Genomic DNA, 25,054 nt, shown 5'->3' with positions numbered 1-25,054 from the left:
AAACGTTAAGTTATGTATAAAAAAAGTCTAAAACTTAAGAAATAGTTTATCCCAGTAAATTATCAAACATGAGAAAGCATGTAATGTACAAAAAATAAAAAAATACAGACACTATTAAACAAAACAAGTTGAAGTCCTGAGACACCAGAAAAAGAGTGGGAATTTCTGTTAGTGAACCAGGTGTACATGGAATATAATACAGTGCCCAATTGTTATATAGCTCAAACAAATTAACCTGACACTTGGGACCTCAGCATCATATCGGTTAAGCCTACATATTATAAGTAATCAACTGTTTATTTTTTTGTTGACAAGTTAATAGTACCAAATTGCAGCTTAATTTCTTTGGCAGAAATTTTTAACAAGTATAAACACAATATTTTATTACATGTATGTGCTGCGTTTAGCAATAAATATATTTGTATTGCACTAGCTCACTCCCATGTTTTGGGACTTATTTGTGTCATACAACTGATCAATTTGTTGTGACCTTAAATACAACCCTGTTATTGTTTAAATCAATCCATGATAGAGAAATATCACTTGGTTGAACTGATGGAGAAAAAAAAGCCAGTGACAGTTTAATTTTTTTGAGCTACCTATTAAGTGCTTGCCAGTTATGCTAACATGCTTACCTTGAAAATGTATGTTGATTTATGTTGTTTTGGGAAATACTTCCCCTACAATAATCAAACATAAAATCAACAACTTTTTCAATAGTTTGTTAGTTTCAACACTATTCAGAAACCCAGCATTTCAAATGTGTAAAATATTCTATTATAAGATTAACTGTCCAATATTCAAAATTTGGCTTAACATAGACACAAATTTTTGGTTGAGCTCAAGTATTTGTTTTAATATGAAATTGTAAAACTTTTGAAATTCATACAGTTTTTTAAATAGAAGCATGTTTTTCAATGGAATTCTTATAAAGTGTCTGCAATACCAAACCTCCATACAACTTTCTATTGACATACAGGTACACATTTACAAAAAAAACAAGGGCTGTTTGTAAAACATGCATGCCCCCCATATGGGCTGTCAGTTGTAGTGGCAGCCATTGTGTGAATACGTTTTTTGTCACTGCAACCTTGACCTAGTGACCTGAAAATCAATAGGGGTCAACTGCCAGTCATGATCAATGTACCTATGAAGTTTCATGATCCTAGGCCTAAGCATTCTCGAGTTATCATCTGGAAACCATTTTACTATTTCCAGTCACTGTGACCTTGACCTTTGACCTAGTGACCTGAAAATCAATAGAGGTCATCTGACAGTCATGATCAATGTACCTATGAAGTTTCATGATCCTAGGCCTAAGCGTTCTTGAGTTATCATCGGGAAACCATCTGGTGGACGGACGGACCCCCAGACCGACATGTGCAAAACAATATACCCCCTCTTCTTCGAAAGACGGCATAATAATCCGAAATACTATGTTTTTAAGTAGTTGATTTTATTTTGACCATGGTTATATTGGGGTGAAGACAGCGGTTTTAGCCCGAGTCTGCAAGCCTATATGACTGCCTGAAGCCCAATAATAAGGCCAAAAACAATTTTGTTGAACTAATAAATGAGAACTTAACAAAATGATATTGTCATAATATTCATCATACTTCAACGTAAATAACCCCAAACAATCACTAACATATAATTTTAATTTAACATATTGTTCGATATCATGAAGCTTAAACTGTGCGCAAACTGAAACATATAATCATAACCATTCACTGAAATGGAAATCAGCTATCACATGATATAGAACACTTTCATTGGCTTCATGTCCTTTGAATCAGCTATCACATGATAGAGAAATTTTCAAAAGTGTAGACCTAGCATGACATTATATTTGTAAAATGACAAAGTCAGGACGCACTGTTGACATGTCGGTATGGTTGTCTTAAATTATCTTAAAGGGACTTGTTTATTTTTATTTTTTTTAAATGTCATTAAATGAATGCAATAACAAAACTTTATTATTTGGAATAGTTGTAAATGATAAGTGTAACAATTAAAAAGATCCCCCAAAAAATCTCCCAGTCAGAACCCCGTGACCTTAAGCAGATAATTATTGCTACCACTGCACAAAGAAAGCTATTGCCTATTGAGTGTAGTGTCAACGCTAGTTTTTGCTTAAATGTTGATGCAAAGTGTTACAAACGATTTATCATTTTATCAATTTTGATTGATGATTATCAAGAAGCGAACATTTATAAATAACTCTTTTCTTACTCAAGTTGTCATTTGCGTGGTTGAATATAATGTGAATGTTCTTTTTTTTTTAATTTATGACACTCAAAAATAATTTGTCATTATGCCAAACTTAGAACAATTCCGTTAGACAAATCCTTACAAAAATCAGCATGAACCCATTAATGTGATCTTAAAATATTGTCACTAAAATGTTTATCATTTTTACAGCTCCAATGAAAATTCGTCTAGCAGAATCAATAATGCATTAGATGCATAAGAAAGCAATTTTCATTTATGCTAAAACAGTGTAGAGTACATGCTGGTTTGTGAATACTGTCAGAACATAACCTGATACAATAACAAATATAAATGTATATACTATTGAAAACAAACTTTTAGTATAGACAAAAATGTTTCTAAATCTCATACCCTTATCATGTATCTTATGTTATATTCATATAATATTCATATTAATAATGCAGATGAATTGTACATAATAAACAAGAAAATTGAACATCCAGAATTGAGCATGAAACTGATGTATCTAATTTGGAAATGGTAGGCAGTTACAATAGTTTTGAGACAATCCCTCAGCATGTATCATCCTGAACGCTCTTGCTGAAAACAATGATATTTTTTACCTTTTTTACTTAAATTACTGCCAATCACTGATGAATGTTAAAATTACATAAAAGCAGATAATTACCTGCATCCATTGTCAAACATGCAAAGCCCAAATTACTTTCTTGAAATAAAGCTTCTAAATGATGTTAATGTTGATTTTCAAGGCTATGATATTATTTTGGACAATTTTGTTGTCTTTAATATTAACTATTCCTACAGCCATTAAAACATATGATGGCAAAAAAAGAGTACCAGGTTATTTAAGAATAAAACTAATCTTTGCATGTCATAAAATAAGGCCAAACATAAAAAGTAACAAGAAACCGTCGGAGACGGGTGATGCTCCCCAAAGTTGTTTTTTGTCACAATATTGCACTATATATTCAGATAAAAGGAAACGTCTTGAGGGCACAGTAGTTGGGGGAACAAGAATTTTTTATAGAAAATTTCAAAGGACCATAACTCTGTGAAAAATCATCCGACCAGAACCTGCTGATAATATGCACATCTCCCTTTGGTAGTGAAGCTTCCCATAAAGTTTCATTGAATTCCGGTCATTAGTTGCTGAGAAATAGCCCGGACAAAAATTGTGCACGGACGGACGGACAGACAAAGCGGCGACTAAATGCTCCCCACAAAATAAATTTTGGGGGAGCATAAAAATAAATATATTACTCCATACGAAAGGTTGAGTTAGAATCATAAACAATCTATTATACTTCTCATACAATAAAACAGATTGTGAATATCATTTTGACAAATGCAAGAGACCAAGTTTCATGCAGACCAAGGCACAATTTTTACATCTGTAGAGTCTCATCAATAAAAGCAAATTATTACTTGCATCAGTCTGAATAAAGAAGCTTCCAAAACATGGTTCAAAATTAATTAAAAGATTTCTTAAATTGGATAAAGATGTATCAAGAATAGAACAATTTACACGAAAAGTCTTCATTATCACATCACCAGTCAAAATTATGGACTCATTAACACATATTAGTGTTTCATTTACATGATGAAACCTTTTGATGCACTTGACTATGCATCAGACTATGGATGAAGATGGCCTCATAAAAGCAATTTTAATTTGTTAATGATACACGAAGTAAACACCAGTGCAAAATATGTTAAACCTAATGCCAAACAATATGCAACCAAGAGTAATAATAATTAAAGCATAAATTTAACATAATGGTTAATAACATAAAATATGTCTCAAAGCAGATATTGCACTCATGTACTTAATTAGACACAGCAAAAGCAAATAAAATCAAAATTAAATCAGAAAAAGTGCAATATGAATGAGTGTACAAAAAATTATACATCATGTGCTAGAAATCAAAACAGCCTTTGCTTGCTCCGTAATGGAATTAAATGATTCTTTTATTGCTTATATATTAAAAACATTATCCCGATTCAAATTTTAAACACAGTTAATTAGAGTTCATATTTTACATTATAATTTCTTTTTGTTGAAATATTAACATCATAATTTTTTTATATAACATAAATCCAAGATGAAACAAGCAGGACTGACACAAATACTAAATCTGTGGACTACATCAACTCAGTCGGCTGCCGAACCCAGCTCTCAATTATCACCGTGATAACATTATGTTCCTGTGTTAGTGGTGATATAGCACATTGACAGTTACTTACCAGCGTTATACTTGTTCAGCTGATTAAGGGTCATGTTCCACATGGGGTTTTTGTTTCCTGAGCAGGCAATTAACAATCAAGTGACCGTATTAGGCATTAAATTTTCAACAGTAACAATACAATTGTGCCTTGTTCTGGGAAAATGGGGATTAATGCAAGAGCGTCAATGCAGGCTAATCAGGGACAGCACTTTCTGTATAAACTGGATTTTTGCTAAAAAGAGACTTGGTTCAAACAAAACAAGATGTGTCTGTGAAACACAATGTCCCCCTATATGACGTTTGACCTTGAAGGATGACCTTGACCTTGTAAAGGTCTAAAGGATGACCTTGACCTTTCACCACTCAAAATGTGCAGCTCCATGAGATACACATGCATGCCAAATATCAAGTTGCTATCTTCAATATTGCAAAAGTATTCATAAAATAAGTTGGCGCAAACAGACCAACAGACCAACAGACAGGGCAAAAACAATATGTCCCCCACTACTATAGTGGGGGACATAAAAACCCATTAAGGCTTAAAGTGGTGTAACTGATTATAAGCCTGTGCAGACTGTGCAGGCTTATCTGGGATGACACTTTACACATATGTATTAAGCACAGTTTTCCCAGAACAAGGCTCAATTTTTATTATTAATACCAACAAACACTCATTGTTGGTAACAAACGAGGACATCATCAATTATCCTGCTCTACCAGCTAGCAGGTTTTCATTGCAGTACCTCCTAAGTTGAAACCATTGACAATGTAGAAATGTAGTTCATAAACCCAACACTAAGATGTTTAAACTAAATTCGTACACCTCTTTTACTAAAAACATTGGTACATATGTATATAATAACAAACAATGGGCATTCCAGTTAAATTTGTATAATTATTTTAATCATCTAAAACTTGAAAGTCCAGACTTCTAAATTAGTCCTTTAATGAGCTAAGAACCTATTAACACTGTCTTCCTCGTGGCCCGTGATATCAATTCAAAACATGATCATGATCTGTTTTCTAAGGGATGTGACTGCTAATCAAAAATGCCATGAACTGATTAAATGAAGCGTCTAGGCTACAATGATATAACTTTATGCGGTAGATTTTGTTATAATATGCAACCTTATCATGACACATTGAAATGGACTCCATGGCTTTATCATGCCACTCCATGGCTTTATCATGCTACTCCATGGCTTTATCATGCCACTACATGGCTTTTATCATGCCACTCCATGGCTTTATCATGCCACTACATGGCTTTATCATGCCACTACATGGCTTTATCATGCCACTACATGGCTTTATCATGCCACTCCATGGCTTTATCATGCCACTCCATGGCTTTATCATGCCACTCCATGGCTTTATCATGCCACTACATGGCTTTATCATGCAACCCATGGCTTTATCATGCCACTATATGGCTTTATCATGCCACTACATGGCTTTATCATGCCACTCCATGGCATTATCATGCCACTCCATGGCTTTATCATGCCACTCCATGGCTTGATCATGCCACTACATGGCTTTATCATGCCACTACATGGCTTTATCATGCCACTACATCATGCCACTCCATGGCTTTATTATCAAAAAATATATATATATCAATTATGAGCAAATTACAACTGAAGTGTTTAGGGAATAAAAAGATGAAGTTAGACATTACAAGATCTGTGTATTGGCCAATGAACAATGGTAATAAACCAAAATATATATGTTACATCATACTAAACAATCAATTTCAACCTTTTTATAGGAACTATATTTTCCCATGCTGTATTAAGGATCATCAGTTGATTTGAGGGTTTAAGATTAATTTTTTGTTTGTCTGTTGAATACATCAGAATGGACACGTAACTTGTGAGAAAACATACGACCCATGAGATGTTGCTGATACACCTTAACCCTTTCCTGCTCAGAAGCAAAGTGAAAATGGGTATATGCAATCAGCAGGAAACCAGAACAGCTTGCCAGTAACTCGCAGTCTGTTCAGGTTTTATGCTCTTTGCTGCTCATCAGTACCGTAGGTTTGAAAAGGAGGCCTTTAAAATTTCAATCAAGAAAGAAACCTCTTAAATTTAATTAGATTTGTTAGGGAATACAAACGCTTCACAGAGCATAATCTGAGTTGTAAGGGGTTACAAAATGCTAAATGAGCAAGCAGAGAAAGCATCAAATTCATAACATGACTTCAAACACCAAACTTCTGACCAACAGCTGATAGCTCATTCATTCAAGGGGAGGGATTCATGCTCAAAAGGTTGGTTACACTCAACCAACAGCCACCTACCGTTGGGCGGGGGCAGCCGGTTAGAGATGGTCCCGTCCGGTGTTTGGTAACTGATCATATTATGCTTGGTGACGTTGTCTGTCATGGTGTTAGTACCCACACTGTTTGTCTGCTGAAAATAACAACAGTAAAAACTTACTTTGTTCAACAGAGTCTGTGTTTGTTTTCTCAGGGGGTTTTCCAGCCATTTTGGGAAAAGGAGTTTGGTCAAAAAGGAATTTTTTTAATCAATAAAAGTGGCAAATTTGGGAATTTTATATCGACAAAAAGGACCAAATTGGAATTTTTTATCAACAAATATTGACACAACAGCCCATTTTGGATAAAAAAAATATATTTTAATTTTTGGAAATTGGGGAACAAAAATTATGTAGGTTTGGGATCGGGTCTGTTTGCATTGGGATCGGGTCCGTTTTACAGCCTTTTTTACATAGCACAAAAAAAACTGTTTCTGTAACTTTATTCTGCAAAAGTTCAATTATTTAACATTACAACAAACAACCTATTTGATGGCTGATATCATTAGCTGAGGCAAACTAATGAAGGCTGGCAGGTTCAAATCCTCTATATAAATGAAAAGAGAATATTCTGTACAAGAAAAGATAATGGACAAAAAACTGAATGAATTGATATTATGCAACCCACTTTCTGTTTGGTTACGTTGGTAGATCCATAGTAGTCTCTCTTCACAACACCATCCTTTCCCATCGGGTACACCTGGGCTGTGTCCATGTCTCGGGTCAGGTGTATGAGACCCGTGCGGTCTAGCAGACTGATTGAGAAAGCAGATAAGAAACATGGAAAAATGGGCTTTATGTATGTGGGTAAAGTGTCTTCGCAAATTACCCCTTACCATCTGCACATGCTAATCAGGGACGACACTTTCCACTTTTTGGGGATTTTTCTTTTAAAGGAGGTCTCTTATAAACAAAATTAAGTGTAGATGGAAAGTGTTGTCCCTGATTAGCCTGTCCAAACTGCACATGCTCATCTGGGACAACACTTTACAGACATGCATTAACCCTTTCAAACCGAATTTTGAAGGCCTTTGCAAACAGTTTGGATCCTGATGAGACGCCACAAAACGTGGCGTCTCATCAGGATCCAAACTGTTTGCTATTCTGATAGTATTCTTTGAAAAAAATCGAAGAAAATGTAAATTTACAAATTCAGCAGACAACAATTAAGCAGACGACAAATTTCCCAGCATGCAAAGGGTTAAGCTCATTGTTCCCAGAACAATGCTAATTTTTTCTCTTTTTTAGCAGACACTAATCTCTTGATCCCACCTGAACATGATGCACTTCTTCATTAAAGGTATCTATGTTTAAGAAGTTTAATTGCAGTAACTAAACTGTTCTAGAAAGTCGTGAATAACTATGCTCTAAAAAATTTGTATTTCTCACATTCAAAGGAATAATTGGAGACCAATTACTTCATTTTCAATATTTGTAATAAATATGCCAAAATGTTCTTTTAGTTCCAAAGTGTTCTTGCGATTCTCAAAAACTCATTAATATATTTTTACATAAAGTGTCCATAAGTGACACTGGACAAATGAAAGGATTTGAGTCATAAAGCTTCCACATTCTACACTGAAAGTCGTTACCTAGGTGGGTTAGGTCCACATAACACGCTCATGCAATTTTTGAATATTGAACCATGGCTGTATGGGTTGAAATTCTCTTGATTTCTTTTTGATGAAAATGATCCTTTTATCTGAAAATAAACCAAAAGAATATCCAAGCCACAAGAATTTAATAAATCTAAAAGTTATAGAGCTACAATCATTACCAGTAAATAATTAATGTCATTAAGCTATGCTAACAATGCCAACAATATACATAAAATATATAAGTTAATTTTTTCCATAAATATTTCCTTTGCAGCAGATTAATAAGATTCAGAATTATGAAAGGCAAAATATGTTTCATAATAAAATATTAGCAGCATGTAAATATACTGTGATGTAGAAATGAACATGATTGCTAATCGACTTATGAGATTAGTAATATCTTGCCAAGTAAATATAAGAATTGTATCACAAAAAATTGTGCATGCTTAACACAAGTGTCACTATCGGAAAATTAAAGACAAAACAAAACAGCCATGTTTATTTGATACAAATTGTCAAATCCCTTACCTTAATACCTAGTTTTTACCCCCACATGACCCAAACTGTCAATACAAACATTGTGACTATGTTTCATCAATAGTGAGTTATAAATGTTACTTCCAGAACAGTAATTTTGGTTGTCTAATTTTTCAACTTGAGGCCTTATTTTTGACATACATGAGCCAGATTCAAACTTAGCCTAGATATTTTTATAAGATAATCATTCTGACGGAATTTCAGCTGGATTAAGTCATAAAGGTGGCGTCTGGTGGGTTATTGAGGCTTTTTTTAAATGTTAACTCATGAGCGAGTTTTAAAACACACATGACCCAGATTTGAAATCAATACAAATATTCTGAACAGGATTCATCGAAACTGAATGATATATGTGGCCTCTATAGTGGTCACAAGGTTTTTCTAAGACTTCATTATCTAACAGATCCTTATGTGTAAACAAGAGCATAACGGCTGTCAGAATTTTTTTTTAATTTTTTTTAGAAGGTCACAGTGACCTTGACATTTGACCTAGTGACCCAAAATGGGTGTGGCGTGTAGAACTCATCAAGGTTCATCTACATATAAAGTTTCAAAGTTGTTGGTGGAAGCACTTTGATTTTAGAGGCAATGTTTAGGTTTTGGCATGACGCCTACGGCAGACAGCGGACGTCGGACTAGCTGGCTATAACAATAGCTCGGGTTTTCTCCGAAAACAGCCTCGCTAAAAACTATTTGAGTGGCACTCTGGCCCTTAAAAATGGGGCTTAATGTATGTTCATAAAGCGTCTTCCCAGATTATCCTGTGCAGCCCACACAGACAACAAGGGATGTCACTTTCCGCCTAGACTTGCTTTTCGTTTAAAAGTAACTTTCTTTTCATGAAAAAATTGCAAATATTAAAGTTGGCGCAAACCAACCAACAGACCAACAGACAGGGCAAAAACACTATAGTGGGGGACATAAAAATATTGTCCCAGTTTAGCCTGTGTGGAATGCACATGGATTAAGCCCCATTTTCACAGAGCAAGGCTCATTTGTGAAGCAAAAGGACTTGACTAAAACTTGACACTCAAAAGGAGGACATAAACTAAAAGGAGGAGGAATCAAACACCTGAAAAATTCAAAGCAAAAGTCAAAGCTATAAAAGGCAAAATTTAAAGCGAAAGCTTCAGTGACAAAATACTCACATCTTCGTTAGTGGTTTGCTGTGAAGCGACTAGGTACGAATGAAACCCTGTCAAGCCAACGACCGACCAAACGGAGAAGAAACAAATGATAATCTCTATCACAGTGAACACACAGGTCAAGGAAAAACAAATCAAGAAATAAAAATAAATACACAAAATTGTACAACATTCATATACTTACAATTATATTTTAAGTATATAATATATACAGTTTAACATAATGCATTTTTAGAGAAATGTAAATTAATGATAGATATGCAACTAAATACAACTATACATAAAATACAGAACATAAACTTCGCTATATTGACATACTAGTATAAGAAGAGTGTTTACTTCAAATGAATCATATATAACAGGCATTTCTGTATTGTAAAAACAATATTAAGTAGATGCAAGTTTTCACATAATTGCCCACAAATGAAATGTAGGCCTTAATTCTGAAACAGTTAATATACCTTTAAAATGCAGATAAAACTATATTAAATTTTTCATGAAAACTGATGAAAAATAATACTTAGAAACAAGGAAACGACAAAAACGAGAAATGTGCCAATAAGCAACATGACAAGCAATAAGCATAAAACTACTGTATCTAGCTTTGCAACGTTCTGAAGATACAACAGTTTGTGCTCCACTCTCAAATTTATGACAACAGTGACCACTCACATCTTCGTTTGTGGTTTGTTCGCTTGCGGCCAGATACGTGTGGAAACCAGCCAGGCCAATAATTGACCACACCGAAAAGAAACAAATTATCGCTTCCACAATAGTGCATAACAGTTAAGGTCTGGAAGAATGATTTGTTGCAAGGTTATCTATTTTATTTCCATCATCGAAAAAACATTGTTAATTTATCATAAAACAAAATCAAACAAAGTTGCTTTGTTTTCTTCTGAATACTCAAGAGAAAACAGACTATTATAATTCAGCAGTGTTTCTTGTGATCATTTAACAATGGCATGATCCTTTAATCTTTCCCACTTACATGTAGATATGTATTTTTACGCATTGGCAGTCCCTAAGATAGTTAAATTTAACAAGGGCTGTTTGTAAAACATGCATGCCCCCCATATGGACTGTCCTTTGTAGTGGCAGCCATTGTGTGAATACGTTTTTTGTCACTGTGACCTTGACCTTTGACCTAGTGACCTGGAAATCAATAGGGGTCATCTGCGAGTCATGATCAATGTTCCTATGAAGTGTCATGATCCTAGGCAAAAGCATTCTTGAGTTATCATCCGGAAACAATTTTACTGTTTCGGGTCACCATGACCTTGGCCTTTGACCTAGTGACCTGAAAATCAATATGGATCATCTGCGAGTCATGATCAATGTACCTATGAAGTTTCATGATCCTAGGCGTAAGCGTTCTTGAGTTATCATCCGGAAACCATTTAACTATTTCGGGTCACTGTGACCTTGACCTTTGACCTAGTGACCTCAAAATCAATAGGGGTCATCTGCGAGTCATGATCATTCTACCCATGAAGTTTCATGATCCTAGGCATATGTGTTCTTGAGTTATCATCCGGAAACCATTTTACTATTTCGGGTCACCGTGACCTTGACCTTTGACCTAGTGACCTCAAAATCAATAGGGGTCATCTGCGAGTCATGATCAATCTACCCATGAAGTTTCATGATCCTAGGCATATGCGTTCTTGAGTTATCATCCGGAAACCATTTTACTATTTCGGGTCACCGAGACCTTGACCTTTGACCTAGTGACTTCAAAATCAATAGGGGTCATCTGTGAGTCATGATCTATCTACCTATGAAGTTTCATGATCCTAGGCCTAAGCGTTCTTGAGTTATCATCCGGAAACCACCTGGTGGACAGACTGACCGACCGACTGACATATGCAAAGCAATATACCCCCTCTTCTTTGAAGGGGGGCATAATTAAAGATTTTTCTTACTAAATTCAAGTTTTAAAGGCTTCATTTCCAACCCTAAGATACTGATGAGCAGCAAACATCATAAAACCTGAACAGACTGCAAGATCGGATGAAAACTATTTGAATTAGAGAGCGGACACAAAAAGTGTGACAGACTGACAGACTGACGGACAGTTCGAAAACTTTATACCCCCTTTTCTTCGAAAGGGGGCATAAAAATTCTGAACAATTTAGAAAAGTTGAGTTATAAATGTGGCTTCTGGAGTGGTAGTATAGGTTTTCTAAGATTTCACCAGGCAACCATGACACATGATACCCATATTAGAACTAAGCCTCAATAAAAATGTATTTTCAAGATAAACATACTGACCAAGTTTTATTGAGATTGAGTGAAAAATGTGACCTCTAAAGTGATTTCAAGTTTGGTAGGCAATAATACCCCTGGTGATACACTTGGAACTATATTGAGGTATCATTAAGACCATGTTCTCAGGGCCCTCTCTTGCCACCAGGGGAAGCCACCCACATCCCTCATGAGGAGGAATTTCGCGTCATTTTGGGTGAAAAGGGGAATTTTAGAAGATCTTTTCACCAACCATTCAACACCTAAAATTGCTATATTTTAATGTGATTTACATAAATATACATTTAATCAAAGGTTAGTAGCATGATGCAAGCTGGCAACATAGGTATTAAATTAAAAAAAAAAAAAAAAAAAATTTTAGCTGAAAAAGGGGAAAAAAGTATACTTTTTTCATAGGGGAAGCTGCCGATATTCGGCGGTAAAAAGTGCCAAACGAGGGCCCTGGTTCTGACTAAGTTTCATCAAGATTAAGTTACAAATGTGCTCAAGCGTGGTCACAATGGTTTTCTAAGATTTTACCTGGTGACTTAGTAATTTGGACATACACGACCCAGATTAAACTTGGCCTTGATATTGTCAAGAAAAAAACGTATGAAAATTTTCATCAAGATTGAGTCATAAATGTGCATATATAAAGATAACAGGATTTTTCTAAGATTTTACATAGTTACCTAGTTTCTGAACACCAGTGACCCACATAGAACTCAGCCTTGAACACATTCTGACCAAGTTTCACCCAGATTGGATAAACTGAGGCCATTAAAGAGATTTTTATATCTTGCCACTCCTAAGAAGCCCCATCAAACCAGAACAAAGCTGCGATAACATAAAAATGAAGAAAACATCAGTTAATACCTTATAATAACACCAGTATTTTCTTGGAAAGAATACGTGAAGTTATTACATTAATGAGCTTTCAAAACATCTCTCCTGCTGAGAACATTAATGCTGGCATGATTAGTTCACATTTTCCAAGAAGAATACTAATAGACCAAAATAATTTCATATTTCAAATGATACAGTTATTATGTAACAGTGAGAAATATTTTCTAAAAACAAATAGATCTACAACTTACTACAAGACAATTAACAAATACAATTGATGATTTAAAGATGCATAGGTATTGAATGGGAGCATTTGACAAATTTTTGTCTTGTTGAATATAAGCCATACCGGGTATATAACTGGCCAATAAACACTTAGAATGTGGAAAATATAATGAGCTTGAAAAAGTCTGATTTTCAACTGATATGAGAACAATATCAGACTGAGACGTGCATATTGGGTAGTTTATCAATAATTAAGTTATTTGCCAATAGAATCAGCAGCGACAGGGTAAAAATTTTGAATATAATTTTACTTGAAAAGACGAGTTCAAACAACATTTTGCAATAATTAACACTGCAAAATGTGATACATAAGGAACAAACCAGTCCTTTTTTTAAACAATTTCTAAATCAAAACTTAACACTTTTGCATGATTAACTGCAACCATTCCTGGGAAATCCATTATTCGCTTCTTGAAACAGCAAGGTTTAAGACAGTAAAAAAATCTTAAATTATTTTATTTTAATGTCAAAACAAGGTATTCACTGGTTATTTTCCTAATTGGTAAAAAATATTGCTGTATTATTCAAAATTTGTCACAACTTTCCTAAGTCTACATAGTGAATTAGGTTGAAGTGCTAGGACACAATCAGGATCTTCACAAAAAGATGCCTCTGGGGGCTGGTAGAACCCTGGTAGGACCTCATACAATTTGAAAACACAAAGTTACACAATATATGAATGCAGCAAACAACTGCACATGTCTAATGCAGATGGAATCTATCCAAGGACCGATGGTGATCAATCATTCAATTGAAACCAAAATCCCTGCAGACAGAGTAGTTTCTATCAACCATCTCATGAATATTCATACATGTACACCAAAGTATTCCTGCAAAAAACAGGCGTTACATTTACCATCAGGTTTTAGACACCATATTGTATGTTACTTTTTTCTTTATGTTACGTTGGTACTTATGCATTTTTAAATGATTCAAACAACATTTTGATTTACTAGCTCAAAATTATTATTTATGTTCTTAAAGCTTTTTCACCTGAAATGATTTATTAACCATAAAACCCCAGTCATTAGTGAAGGTTTTTAACCTCAAAATTTGATTAAAATGACGGTCTTGAGATGGTTCATGAGGTATGTAGGATTTTTTAAGATAGACATTTTAACGTCTCACATACTAAAGAAAAATATAACAAGGGCTGTTTGTAAAACATGCATGCCCCCCATATGGGCTGTCAGTTGTAGTGGCAGCCATTGTGTGAATACATTTTTTGTCACTGTGACCTTGACCTTTGACCTAGTGACCTCATAATCAAAAGGGGTCATCTGAGAGTCATGATCAATCTACCCATGAAGTTTCATGATCCTAGGCATATGCGTTCTTGAGTTATCATCCGAAAACCATTTTACTATTTCGGATCACCGTGACCTTGACCTTTGACCTAGTGACCTCAAAATCAATAGGGGGTCATCTGCGAGTCATGATCAATCTACCTATCAAGTTTCATAATCCTAGGAGTATGCGTTCTTGAGTAATCACCCTAAAATCATTTTACTATTTCGGGTCACCGTGACCTTGACCTTTGACCTTGTGACCTCAAAATCAATAGGGGTCATCTGCGAGTCATGATCAATCTACCCATGAAGTTTCATGATCCTAGGCGTATGCGTTCTTGAGTTATCATCCGAAAATCATTTTACTATTCAGGGTCACCGTGACCTTGACCTTTGGCCTAGTGACCTCAAAATCTATAGGGGTCATCTGCGATTCATGATCAATGTACCTATGAAGTTTCATGATCCTAGGCCCAAGCGTTCTTGAGTTATCATCCGGAAACCACCTGGTGGACTGACCGACCGACAGACAGACTGACCGACATAAGCAAAGCAATATACCCCCTCTTCTTCGAAGGGGGGCATAAAAACAAGTCTATTGCCAAGCAATAAAAGTCCCCTACCGGCTCGACCACTGTCAGAAATTTCACCATTGTCAGAATATTTATTTTTTTGTTTCCATAGCAACCACAATTTTTGACGTAGGAACAAAATGAAATGACGTGCAAAATGTCCATATTGCCATCTATACATGTTCCAAGTTTCATGAAGAAATATTAAGAACTTTTAAAGTTATCGCAGGATCCAGAAAAAACCACCATTTTCAGCACTATTTCTAGTCTATTTGTTGCCATAGCAACCACAATTTTTGATGTAGGAACAAAATGAAATGATGTGCATAATGTCCATATTGCCATCTACCCATGTTGCAAATTTCATGAAAAAATATTTAGAACTTATAAAGTTATCGCAGGATCCAGAAAAAACACCATGTTCAGCACTATTTCTAGTCTTTTTGTTGCCATAGCAACCAGAATTTTTGACGTAGGAACAAAATGAAATGATGTGCATAATGCCCATATTGCCATCTATCCATGTTGCAAGTTTCATGAAAAAATATTAAGAACTTTTAAAGTTATCGCAGGATCCAGAAAAAAAACACCATTTTCAGCACTATTTCTAGTCTATTCGTTGCCATAGCAACCACAATTTTTTACGTAGGAACAAAATGAAATGACGTGCATAATGTCCATATTGCCATCTATCCATGTTCCAAGTTTCATGAGAAAATATTAAGAACTTTTAAAAGTTATCGCAGGATCCAGAAAAAAACACCATTTTTAGCACTATTTCTAGTCTATTTGTTGCCATAGCAACCACAATTTTTTACGTAGGAACAAAATCAAATGACGTGCATAATGTCCACATTGCCATCTATCCATATTAAAGTTTCATGAAAAAATATTAAGAACTTTTAAAGTTATCGCAGGATCCAGATCCAGAAAAGTGTGACGGACGGAGACAAAACCATAAGTCCCCTCCGGTGAAACCGGTAGGGGACTAAAAATAAGAGATTCTGGCCACATTTCAAATATCAAGAAATAAAAAAAATTAAGGAGATGCTGGCCACATTTCAAATATCAAGCAGTCAATGATGATTCATGTTCCTTGTACTTTTGCTGCAGGCAGTACTAACTAAAATGCTTTGCTGCCAAAAAAAATTGATTAGTCTGGCTAGAAATCTATGCAATCAACAAAAAAATTCCTATAACATGATAATATGTTCCCTCAGTATAATCAGGAATTGCCTAGTTGTCATTAACAATATGAACCTGAATGTCTTTTACAAATGTTGGAACCAAACTAATACATCAAATGTACCGTAATTAATCTAAGTTTTCGGACACCCTCTTTTTTAGCAATAATAATTATTTTTCATCACCCTTAATTTTCGGACAAACAGGTTTTTGTCCATAATTAATGTCTCTTAATTTTCTGACAGTATGTTTTACCGAGCTATTCTACAGACTTCGGCCCTGTTTTTGCCTATCATGTGACACTTTGATCATGGATTTTTACAACCGCACTAAAGTAATAAAACCTGGCAGATGCATGCCTGAGGGCAATGAACCATAACATTTGGGTCATTGGGTCAATAACCATATATACCAGTACAAAATAATGAAAACAAGGCTATTGTCATGCAATATGGTCCCCTACCGGCTCCACCATTGTCAGAAATTCCACCATTTTCAGATTTTTTTTTTTTTTGGTTGCCATAGCAACCAGAATTTTTGACATAGGAACAAAATGAAATGACGTGCATAATGTCCATATTGCCATTTATCCATGATTCAAGTTTCATGAAAAACAAAGGCTGTTTGTAAAACATGCATGCCCCCCATATGGGCTGTCCGTTGTAGTGGCAGCCATTGTGTGAATACGTTTTTTGTCACTGTGACCTTGACCTTTGACCTAGTGACTTGAAAATCAATAAGGGTCATCTGCGAGTCACGATCAATATACCTATGAAGTGTCATGATCCTAGGCAAAAGCGTTCTTGAGTTATCATCCGAAAATCATTTTACTATTTCGGGCACCGTGACCTTGACCTTTGACCTTGTGACCTCAAAATCTATAGGGGTCATCTGCAAGTCATGATCAATCTACCTGTGAAGTTTCATGATCCTAGGCGTATGCGTTCTTGAGTAATCATCCGAAAACCATTTTACTATTTCGGGTCACCGTGACCTTTGACCTAGTGACCTCAAAATCAATAGGCGTCATCTGCTAGTCATGATCAATCTACCCATGAAGTTTCATGATCCTAGGCGTATGCATTCTTGAGTTATCATCCGGAAACCATTTTACTATTTCGAGTCACCGTGACCTTGACCTTTGACCTAGTGACCTCAAAATCAATAGGGGTCATCTGCAATTCATGATCAATCTACCCATGAAGTTTCATGATCCTAGGCGTATGCGTTCTTGAGTTATCATTCAAAAACCATTTTACTATTTCGGGTCACAGTGACCTTGACCTTTGACCTAGTGACCTCAAAATCAATAGGGGTCATCTGCGAGTCATGATCAATGGACCTATGAAGTTTCATGATCCTAGGCCCAAGTGTTCTTGAGTTATCGTCTGACAACCACCTGGTGGACAGACCGACAGACCGACAGACCGACCGACCGACATGAGCAAAGCAATATACCCCCTCTTCTTCGAAGGGGGGCATAAATATGAAGAGCTTTTAAAGTTATCGCAGGATCCAGAAAACCACCATTTTCATCAGTATTTCTAGTCTATTTGTTGCCATAGCAACCAGAATTTTCTATGTAGGAACAAAATGAAATGACGTGAATAATGTCCATATTGCCATCTATCCATGTTTCAATTTTCATGAACAAATATTAAGAACTTTTTAAGTTATCGCAGGATCCAGAAAAATGTGACAGACTCACAGACGCACAGAGCGAAAACCATAAGTCCCCTCCGGTAAAACCAGTAGGGGACAATAATGGATTCACCAGAAAGCCTTTGAAACAGTGTCGTCCTATTAAGGAAGCAGAATGTTTTCTGTTTTTTCTTTTTTTTTCTTTAACATTGCAGGCAATAGTAAGCAAAGCTGTGAAGTTGTATTTATTTTTTAAGCAGAAAAAGAAGATTTAATCACAAGAAAATTGTTGTACATTTATTAATTGCATTCATTTTAATATAATTATTTATCATTTCCGACACCTTAATTTGCGTCTCTAAATTTTCAGACACCTATAATTTTTTAATACTTTTGGTATCTAAATTTTCGGACACGCAGAAAAATAGTTATTTTAAAGTGTCTGAAAACTAAGAGTTCTTACATACAGATGTTGTTGTTGTGCACACAGACGTCACCAGTTTGTTTGTTTTTGAATCAAAATCATGCTTTTGATGTTGTTGCTATGGTCATATTCTTTCCACAGAAAATGATTATGCTGCTGCTTTGACAGCTATGAATGGTCATTACTTGTCTAACCAATGCATCAAAGTTATTTAAACCTGTCATTCCCCCTTTTAATCTACAAACTTTCTTGTCTTAGACTTAAATAAATGAATACTAATTTGAAGTTGTAGTCATTTCTTTCTTTTCATACATAAAAAATGAAGAAAGGTAGTGAAACATAAAAATTGTTTTAGATACCTTCCTTATTCACTCTTATATTGACATATGCAGTTCATCAGCATGCATCTTATATTTTATTCTAATGAACCAAGTCATTCCGAAATAAGTCTTGTGCATTCTGCTGCCAGCATAGTTCCAGACCAGCACATTAACCCTTTGCATGCTGGGTAATTTGTCTTCTGCTAAAATGTCGTCTGCTGAATTTATAAAATTAGCATTTTCTTTGATCTTTTTCAAAGAATACTATCAGAATAGCAAACAGTTTGGATCCTGATGAGACGCCACGTTCTGTGGCGTCTCATCTGGATTCAAACTGTTTGCAAAGGCCTTTAAAATCCGGTTCCAGCGCTTAAAGGGTTAAGCAAAGTCTGGTCTGGAGCTAAGCTGGATGCTATAAAGTCAAGCAAGGTTTCATAATCTCACTACCACTACCAGACAGACTTCCCTGATTGAAATACAAGTCCAAACAAAAGACATTTATCTCAATTGATTTCTTACAAGCTTGTCTTCATTTCTCATGATATTCATCTGTAGTACCAGTTTCCATGCAAGAAAAATCATTTGCCTAAAGCTATAAGTTTTTTCATTGCTAAACAATAAACTACCAATCAGGATACTAATAGCATCAACATCAAAACTTTATCAGGTAATTTCTAGATAAAATGGGGATTAATATCCCACTGTTTTTCCAGTTTATTCTGGAAGGTACACAATAAGAACCTCGTGGTTACAATGTGTTATATAAAGGATATCTGGCCGGGGAATCTCTCATTGCATGAAGAAAATTGTCTGCCTGTGATCCTGAAACAAAAAGGAAAAAAACACAGATAAAATGAGCCTTATCCTGGAAAAACTGGGCTTAATTCATATGTGTGAAGTGTCATCCAAGACTAGCCTGCGCAGTCCAAAGAGGCTCATCCATATGTGTGAAGTGTCATCCAAGACTAGCCTGCGCAGTCCACAGAGGCTCATCAGGGACAACACTTTCCACCTTTACTGAATTTTCAGGTATAAGAGACATTTTTACACAACAATTTCCATAAGTCCACGCTGCACATGCTTATCTGGGACAACACTTACTGCACATTCTTCGGCCTCTTCTCTTGCTGTATTTTGCATTTGTATGTATTTATAAACTACTGGGGTTATTTGTTTGATTTTCAAAAGCATAATGCTTTAACCATAACCATCATGTATTTATGTGTATACAGTATACATGATTTAATCATTGAATCATATTTATTAATCATTTATGTTTATACAATATACATATCTTATCATTCTTAAGTAACCAAAAAATATTGCATGTTCATAATTATGTTAACTACAAGATTTTCATACAACATTATTCAATAAAACATAAACAGGTACATGTAGGTCACACAACTGAATGATACATAATAACTGTGACCATGGCCTTGGATCTAGAGACCTGGTTCTTACATACAACACAACTCTTCCTGAACATACTTATCCCTTTACCACTTACATGTAGATAGGTATTTTCACGCATTTGTAGTCCCTTAGAAAGTAACATTTAATTGACGCCTTTCTTACTACATTCAATTTCTTTAAGACTAAAAATAGAATCATCTCCCTCCAACCCTTAGATACTGATGAGCAGTAAACAGCATAAGCCTGAACAAACTGCGAGTGACTCACAGAGCATAAAACCTGAACAAACTGCGAGTGACTCACAGGCTATTCTGGTTTTATGCTGTTTGCACATAGCCATTTTTAACCCTTTGCATGCTGGGTAATTTGTCTTCTGCTAAAATGTCGTCTGCTGAATTTATAAAATTAGCATTTTCTTTGATCTTTTTCAAAGAATACTATCAGAATAGCAAACAGTTTGGATCCAGATGAGACGCCACGTCTCATCTGGATCCAAACTGTTTGCAAAGGCCTTTAAAATTCAGCTCCAGCGCTTTAAGGGTTAATTGCTTCTAAGTGTGAAAAGATTACCTGACAAGTCATCTGACTTGTCTGCTATAAAAAGTTACGCTACACTCAAGAGAGAAAATTATATCAATATGTACAAATAAGTTTAAGTTTATCAACAGGGTGATAATCAGGTGAAAGGGGTTTCATGACCAAAGATATAGACAACTTTGTCAGATCGACCAGTCACAAAGGTACATGTATTATGAAACATTTATTGTGGCTACAGATAAAATAGGTCTAGACTGACTCATACATCGGTAGAGCAAATCAATATTGGTTCATTTCATTAGATTCATCATTACGTTGGTGTCATTTGGAGTCAATTCTGACGCAAAGAATTAAACCGTGAGGACATTTTAAATTTTAAAAAGCCTTATTATATATATATGTAAAAATGTGACAAAGAGTTGGTTACTGGCTGATAAACAATGATAAGGTGAAATATGATTTGACAATTTAGTTTTGAAACAGTATCGAAAACTATCAATAACTGTATAATTATGTTCCCTCAGAGGTTCTTACTGACAATGAGTGCAGTGAACAAAATGTAACATTTGTATTATTTTATTCTGTGATTTATGAGGAAATGATAGATTTAAAATGTGTTTATCACTCATTTAGAAAGTCATAATTGCAATCACTGAAACATCTTTTTCAATGTTCCATAATTAATACAAAAGGTATATTTAGTTAATGATGAGCCAAGCGTTAAACTTTTGACAATCCATATCTCAGAAAACACAGGAAATTAAATTAATAATCCATCAAAATCAATTATCATATGTTTATCTGTATTATCATGAGTCACAAGGATTCACACTTACTAAAAATGAGTACAACAATAGAAATTATGACCACTCTTATGCAAGTCAAGTAGCCATTGAAGTGTATTCAAGAACCCCTGATAAAGAATACTCCCTACTACCAACTGATTAAACCAACCCTTGACAAATGCCTCAAAGACTGTCCATGAAACAAGCAGTGTTACCCAGCAATTACAATCATTTATATTATATGAGCAAACAAGAGCTCGTTTTGTGGAACACAATGCCCCCTACAGGTAAAGCCCTACACCAAAAATAGGTAAGTATCCCAAAGCGTTTTGGAAAAAGATCAGGAAAATTGTTATTTTTAGAGAAAATGGTTAAGCCAAAAGTCTGTTTCTTATGTCAAGAATCAGCTGACCAAAACAACATTTAAACTTGATCTGTAAGTCATGTGGGTTGACTCACACACCAAAAATAAGTTTGGTTTCTGAAAGCATTTATTTTAAAGAAAACTCCTTAGTCAAAGGCCCATAACTTCCCGCAAGAATTAATGGATCGAAATAAACCTCATACTGTTAACCATGCAGGTACACTTACACATCAAAAATAAAGAAAATACATGTATCTGAAAGTGTTTTGGTAAAAAAACTCTGGAAATGGAAGGTAGGATGGACCGACAGACTGACAGACAGACAGTGTGACTGCAATTCTACCAGGGGCATAAAAAGAATTACAAGCCTGCAAATAATTATAAGAAAATAAGAATCTGAGAAAGCCTAGTTCAAAACTTACCAGGGCAGGGCTAGGGGTCTCGTGCTAATTTCAATAACTGATTAACTGTTTTGCGCTTAGATGCAAAGTGAAAATGATTCTATGCGACCAGCATTAAACCAGAACATTAACTTGCAGTTCAGGTTCTATTCTGTTTGCTACTCATCAGTATCTCAGGGTTGGAAATGAAGCCTTTAAAACTTGAATTCAGTAAGAAGGTCTTAAATCTAATTTGATCATGTAAGGGACTACAAATGTACTAAATTGCATTTGCTTATCTGCGTGTTAAAGAGTGAAGTAAAGGCTTCATTTCAAACCCTTAAGGACTGATCAGCCACAAACAGCATAAAACCTGAACATCCTACGAGCTACTCACAAGCTGTTCTGGTTTTATGCTGGTTGTATTCACTTGCATTCACTTTTCTTCTGCACCGGAAAGACTACAGATACTTACTTAAGATGAGATGTGTGAGGACGCAGGCGAAGATGTAGATACACAGGATGGACAGGGAGAGGATGAACAGGTAGAAGAAGCGGTAGTTACGCTTGCCCACGCAGTTCCCCAACCACGGGCAGTGGTGATCAAAACGCTCTGAAACAAACAAACATTCGACTTTTCTTTTTTCTTAATATATTTCTGTTTCTTCTGAACACAAACATTTAACACTCATACAAACAAACATAACAAGTAAATAATTTTATTTCCAGCAAACATTACTGAAAGAAATATGGTTTCAGACTAATATGTTTTTAGGGCTAAGAAATTATTAGGTGGACCCAGTTCAATGGAATCTGCCCAAGATTTATACTAAGTAGAGATTGGACGTGTTTTATGACAGCTTTATTTTTTAAAAGGGTGTTCCAGCTTTGCCATTACAACTTACATGAGTTTTTTTTGTGTGATAATGGTTCTATATATTTAGTGTGTGTACCTTAACGTATAGTATAAATATGGTCAGTTCCAGTGAAAATTCAACATAGACTAAAATACCCAGTGGATGAATATAGTTGGCTTTTAACCTGTTTATTTGACCTTAGAATTGAATTGAGTCCACTCAGGCTAATCTGATAGGACACACTTGCCCAGACTGACTCTTTGTTAAAACAAGGGACAAAATTGTCACAAAACCAGGTTTTCAACTCAAAGTGTGACCATGACCTTGGAGATATCGACGCAATTCTTTCGCGCGACACACGCAGTCTAATGATGGTAAGCAAATGTGCCAAATGATTTTAAAATCTCACCATGAGCGACATAGTAATGGCCCGGACAAGCTTGTTCCGCCCGCCCACCCACCAGCCCACCCGCCTGCCGACATTCGCCAATCTAATAATCAGTTTTTTCCTTCAGAAAACCTGGTTAATATACTCCCTTTCCATAAAAGCGGACAGTATCGTTCCTGATCAGCCTGTATGGACTGCACAGGCTAATCTAAGACCACACTTTACGCACATTCATTTAGCCCAGTTGAGTCCAGCTGAATTAAGTTTATTGAAGAATAAAACCATGCGCTAGAATTCATTGCGTAAGACTTTGAGGTTTAAAGGGGTAAAAAAAAGACAAATAAAGTTTAACTGAACTATTTTATCCTTGTTTATCCAAACAATATTTCCTTTACACCAATAAATAAGTCTTGTATAAGGCCATACAATTAGTTGCCCTGAAATTTGTGCAGATTTTTATATCCATTAAAGGAAAAGCAAGACAAAATAAGTCTATATCAAATCATTTTTATTCAATTCTTTCTAAATTGTCTTAATTTCTGATTGGGAACAGATAATTTCCTTTTTATATGTACATTTTAACTTCTTAGTAACCATCTGTTGTCTGGAACACTTCTCAGATTTAACTCAACTTGCCTCTAAAAAAAATATTTCATATTTGTTCCCCATGATTTTTTCAAAACAAAAACCAAAGTCAGTTGTTACAATTCAATGGAGTCGTAAATCAGGTGAGAAATGTGCCAGGCAATCCCCATTACACAAAATGTAGACAATTTAATTGATCAGTAACCATACATTAATCTAATAGATGACGCAAGCCGTATAAGGAAAAAAACCAAGCCTTATTGATCTCCAAGACCATGCAGACTACGTCGCTGCCTACCGCAATTCCTGATGTAAACAGCCTAACCATCTAGGAGACATAGCTATCCATTTAGTTCATGCAGTATTGATTCTCCAATACTTCAGGCAAAATGGATCAATTAAATGTCTGTAAGATTTTACTGATGGAAATATACAAGCCTTGCGTCAAACGCAACCATACACTAATTAGTGCTTTTCCCCTGGGAAGCCTTATTTATCAGAACAGAACAGAACAGAAAGTTAATTCATATAACTTGAACATTTCCAGTTCATTGTTACATATACATAACTGACAATATATTAGCAATAAGCACATGCATAGTAATGCGAAAGTGACCAAAATAGTACATAAAAAGGTGTTAAAAATGCACTTAGGCCATCATATCACTCAACGTTTGCATTCAATTTATCAGTTCTCATTTTAAAACCATTTTTACAATATATTGCGAGTTTATTTAGGACTTTGATTTTAGTATTTGTTAACAAAAGAATAAATTTATGCATACTAGGTCAGTTATAATAGAATTTGTCAATATACATTTTTCTTATATCGGTATAAAGAGGACATACAATTACAAAATGGTATTCGTCTTGT

The 25,054-nt window shown here is 35.2% G+C and overlaps 1 protein-coding gene and 1 long non-coding RNA gene across 9 annotated transcripts in view; both read right to left on the bottom strand.

Annotated features, from left to right (window-relative positions):
- LOC127850311 (palmitoyltransferase ZDHHC14-like) overlaps nt 1–25,054 on the bottom strand; it is a 51,709-nt gene that overhangs the window by 5,845 nt on the left and 20,810 nt on the right. Inside the window, exons 4-11 of one of the 8 annotated variants that reach the window (XM_052383264.1) lie at nt 22,826–22,963; nt 19,642–19,690; nt 10,063–10,165; nt 8,372–8,481; nt 7,408–7,534; nt 6,763–6,874; nt 4,477–4,533; nt 636–680 (exon numbers count right to left, since the gene is read on the bottom strand). In XM_052383264.1, the coding sequence (XP_052239224.1) occupies nt 655–680; nt 4,477–4,533; nt 6,763–6,874; nt 7,408–7,534; nt 8,372–8,481; nt 10,063–10,165; nt 19,642–19,690; nt 22,826–22,963 (722 nt within the window). In that variant the 3' untranslated portion in view covers nt 636–654. Of the gene's footprint in view, nt 1–635; nt 681–4,476; nt 4,534–6,762; nt 6,875–7,407; nt 7,535–8,371; nt 8,482–10,062; nt 10,166–10,731; nt 10,835–19,641; nt 19,691–22,825; nt 22,964–25,054 lie in introns of all 8 variants that reach the window. The other 7 variants (XM_052383260.1, XM_052383261.1, XM_052383259.1 and 4 more) reach the window with 7 other exon arrangements.
- Nucleotides 11,473–15,047, bottom strand: LOC127850312 (uncharacterized). The gene is made up of 2 exons (XR_008035196.1): nt 14,988–15,047; nt 11,473–11,634 (listed from the first exon to the last, which is right to left on the bottom strand). It is a non-coding gene; the product is annotated as an uncharacterized LOC127850312 (long non-coding RNA).

Source organism: Dreissena polymorpha, chromosome 11 (assembly GCF_020536995.1).
Source record: "Dreissena polymorpha isolate Duluth1 chromosome 11, UMN_Dpol_1.0, whole genome shotgun sequence".
In the NCBI taxonomy this organism is placed as follows: domain Eukaryota; kingdom Metazoa; phylum Mollusca; class Bivalvia; order Myida; family Dreissenidae; genus Dreissena; species Dreissena polymorpha.
The sequence above is the reverse complement of the archived record's forward strand: the minus strand, read 5'-3'. Positions and strand labels throughout refer to the sequence as shown.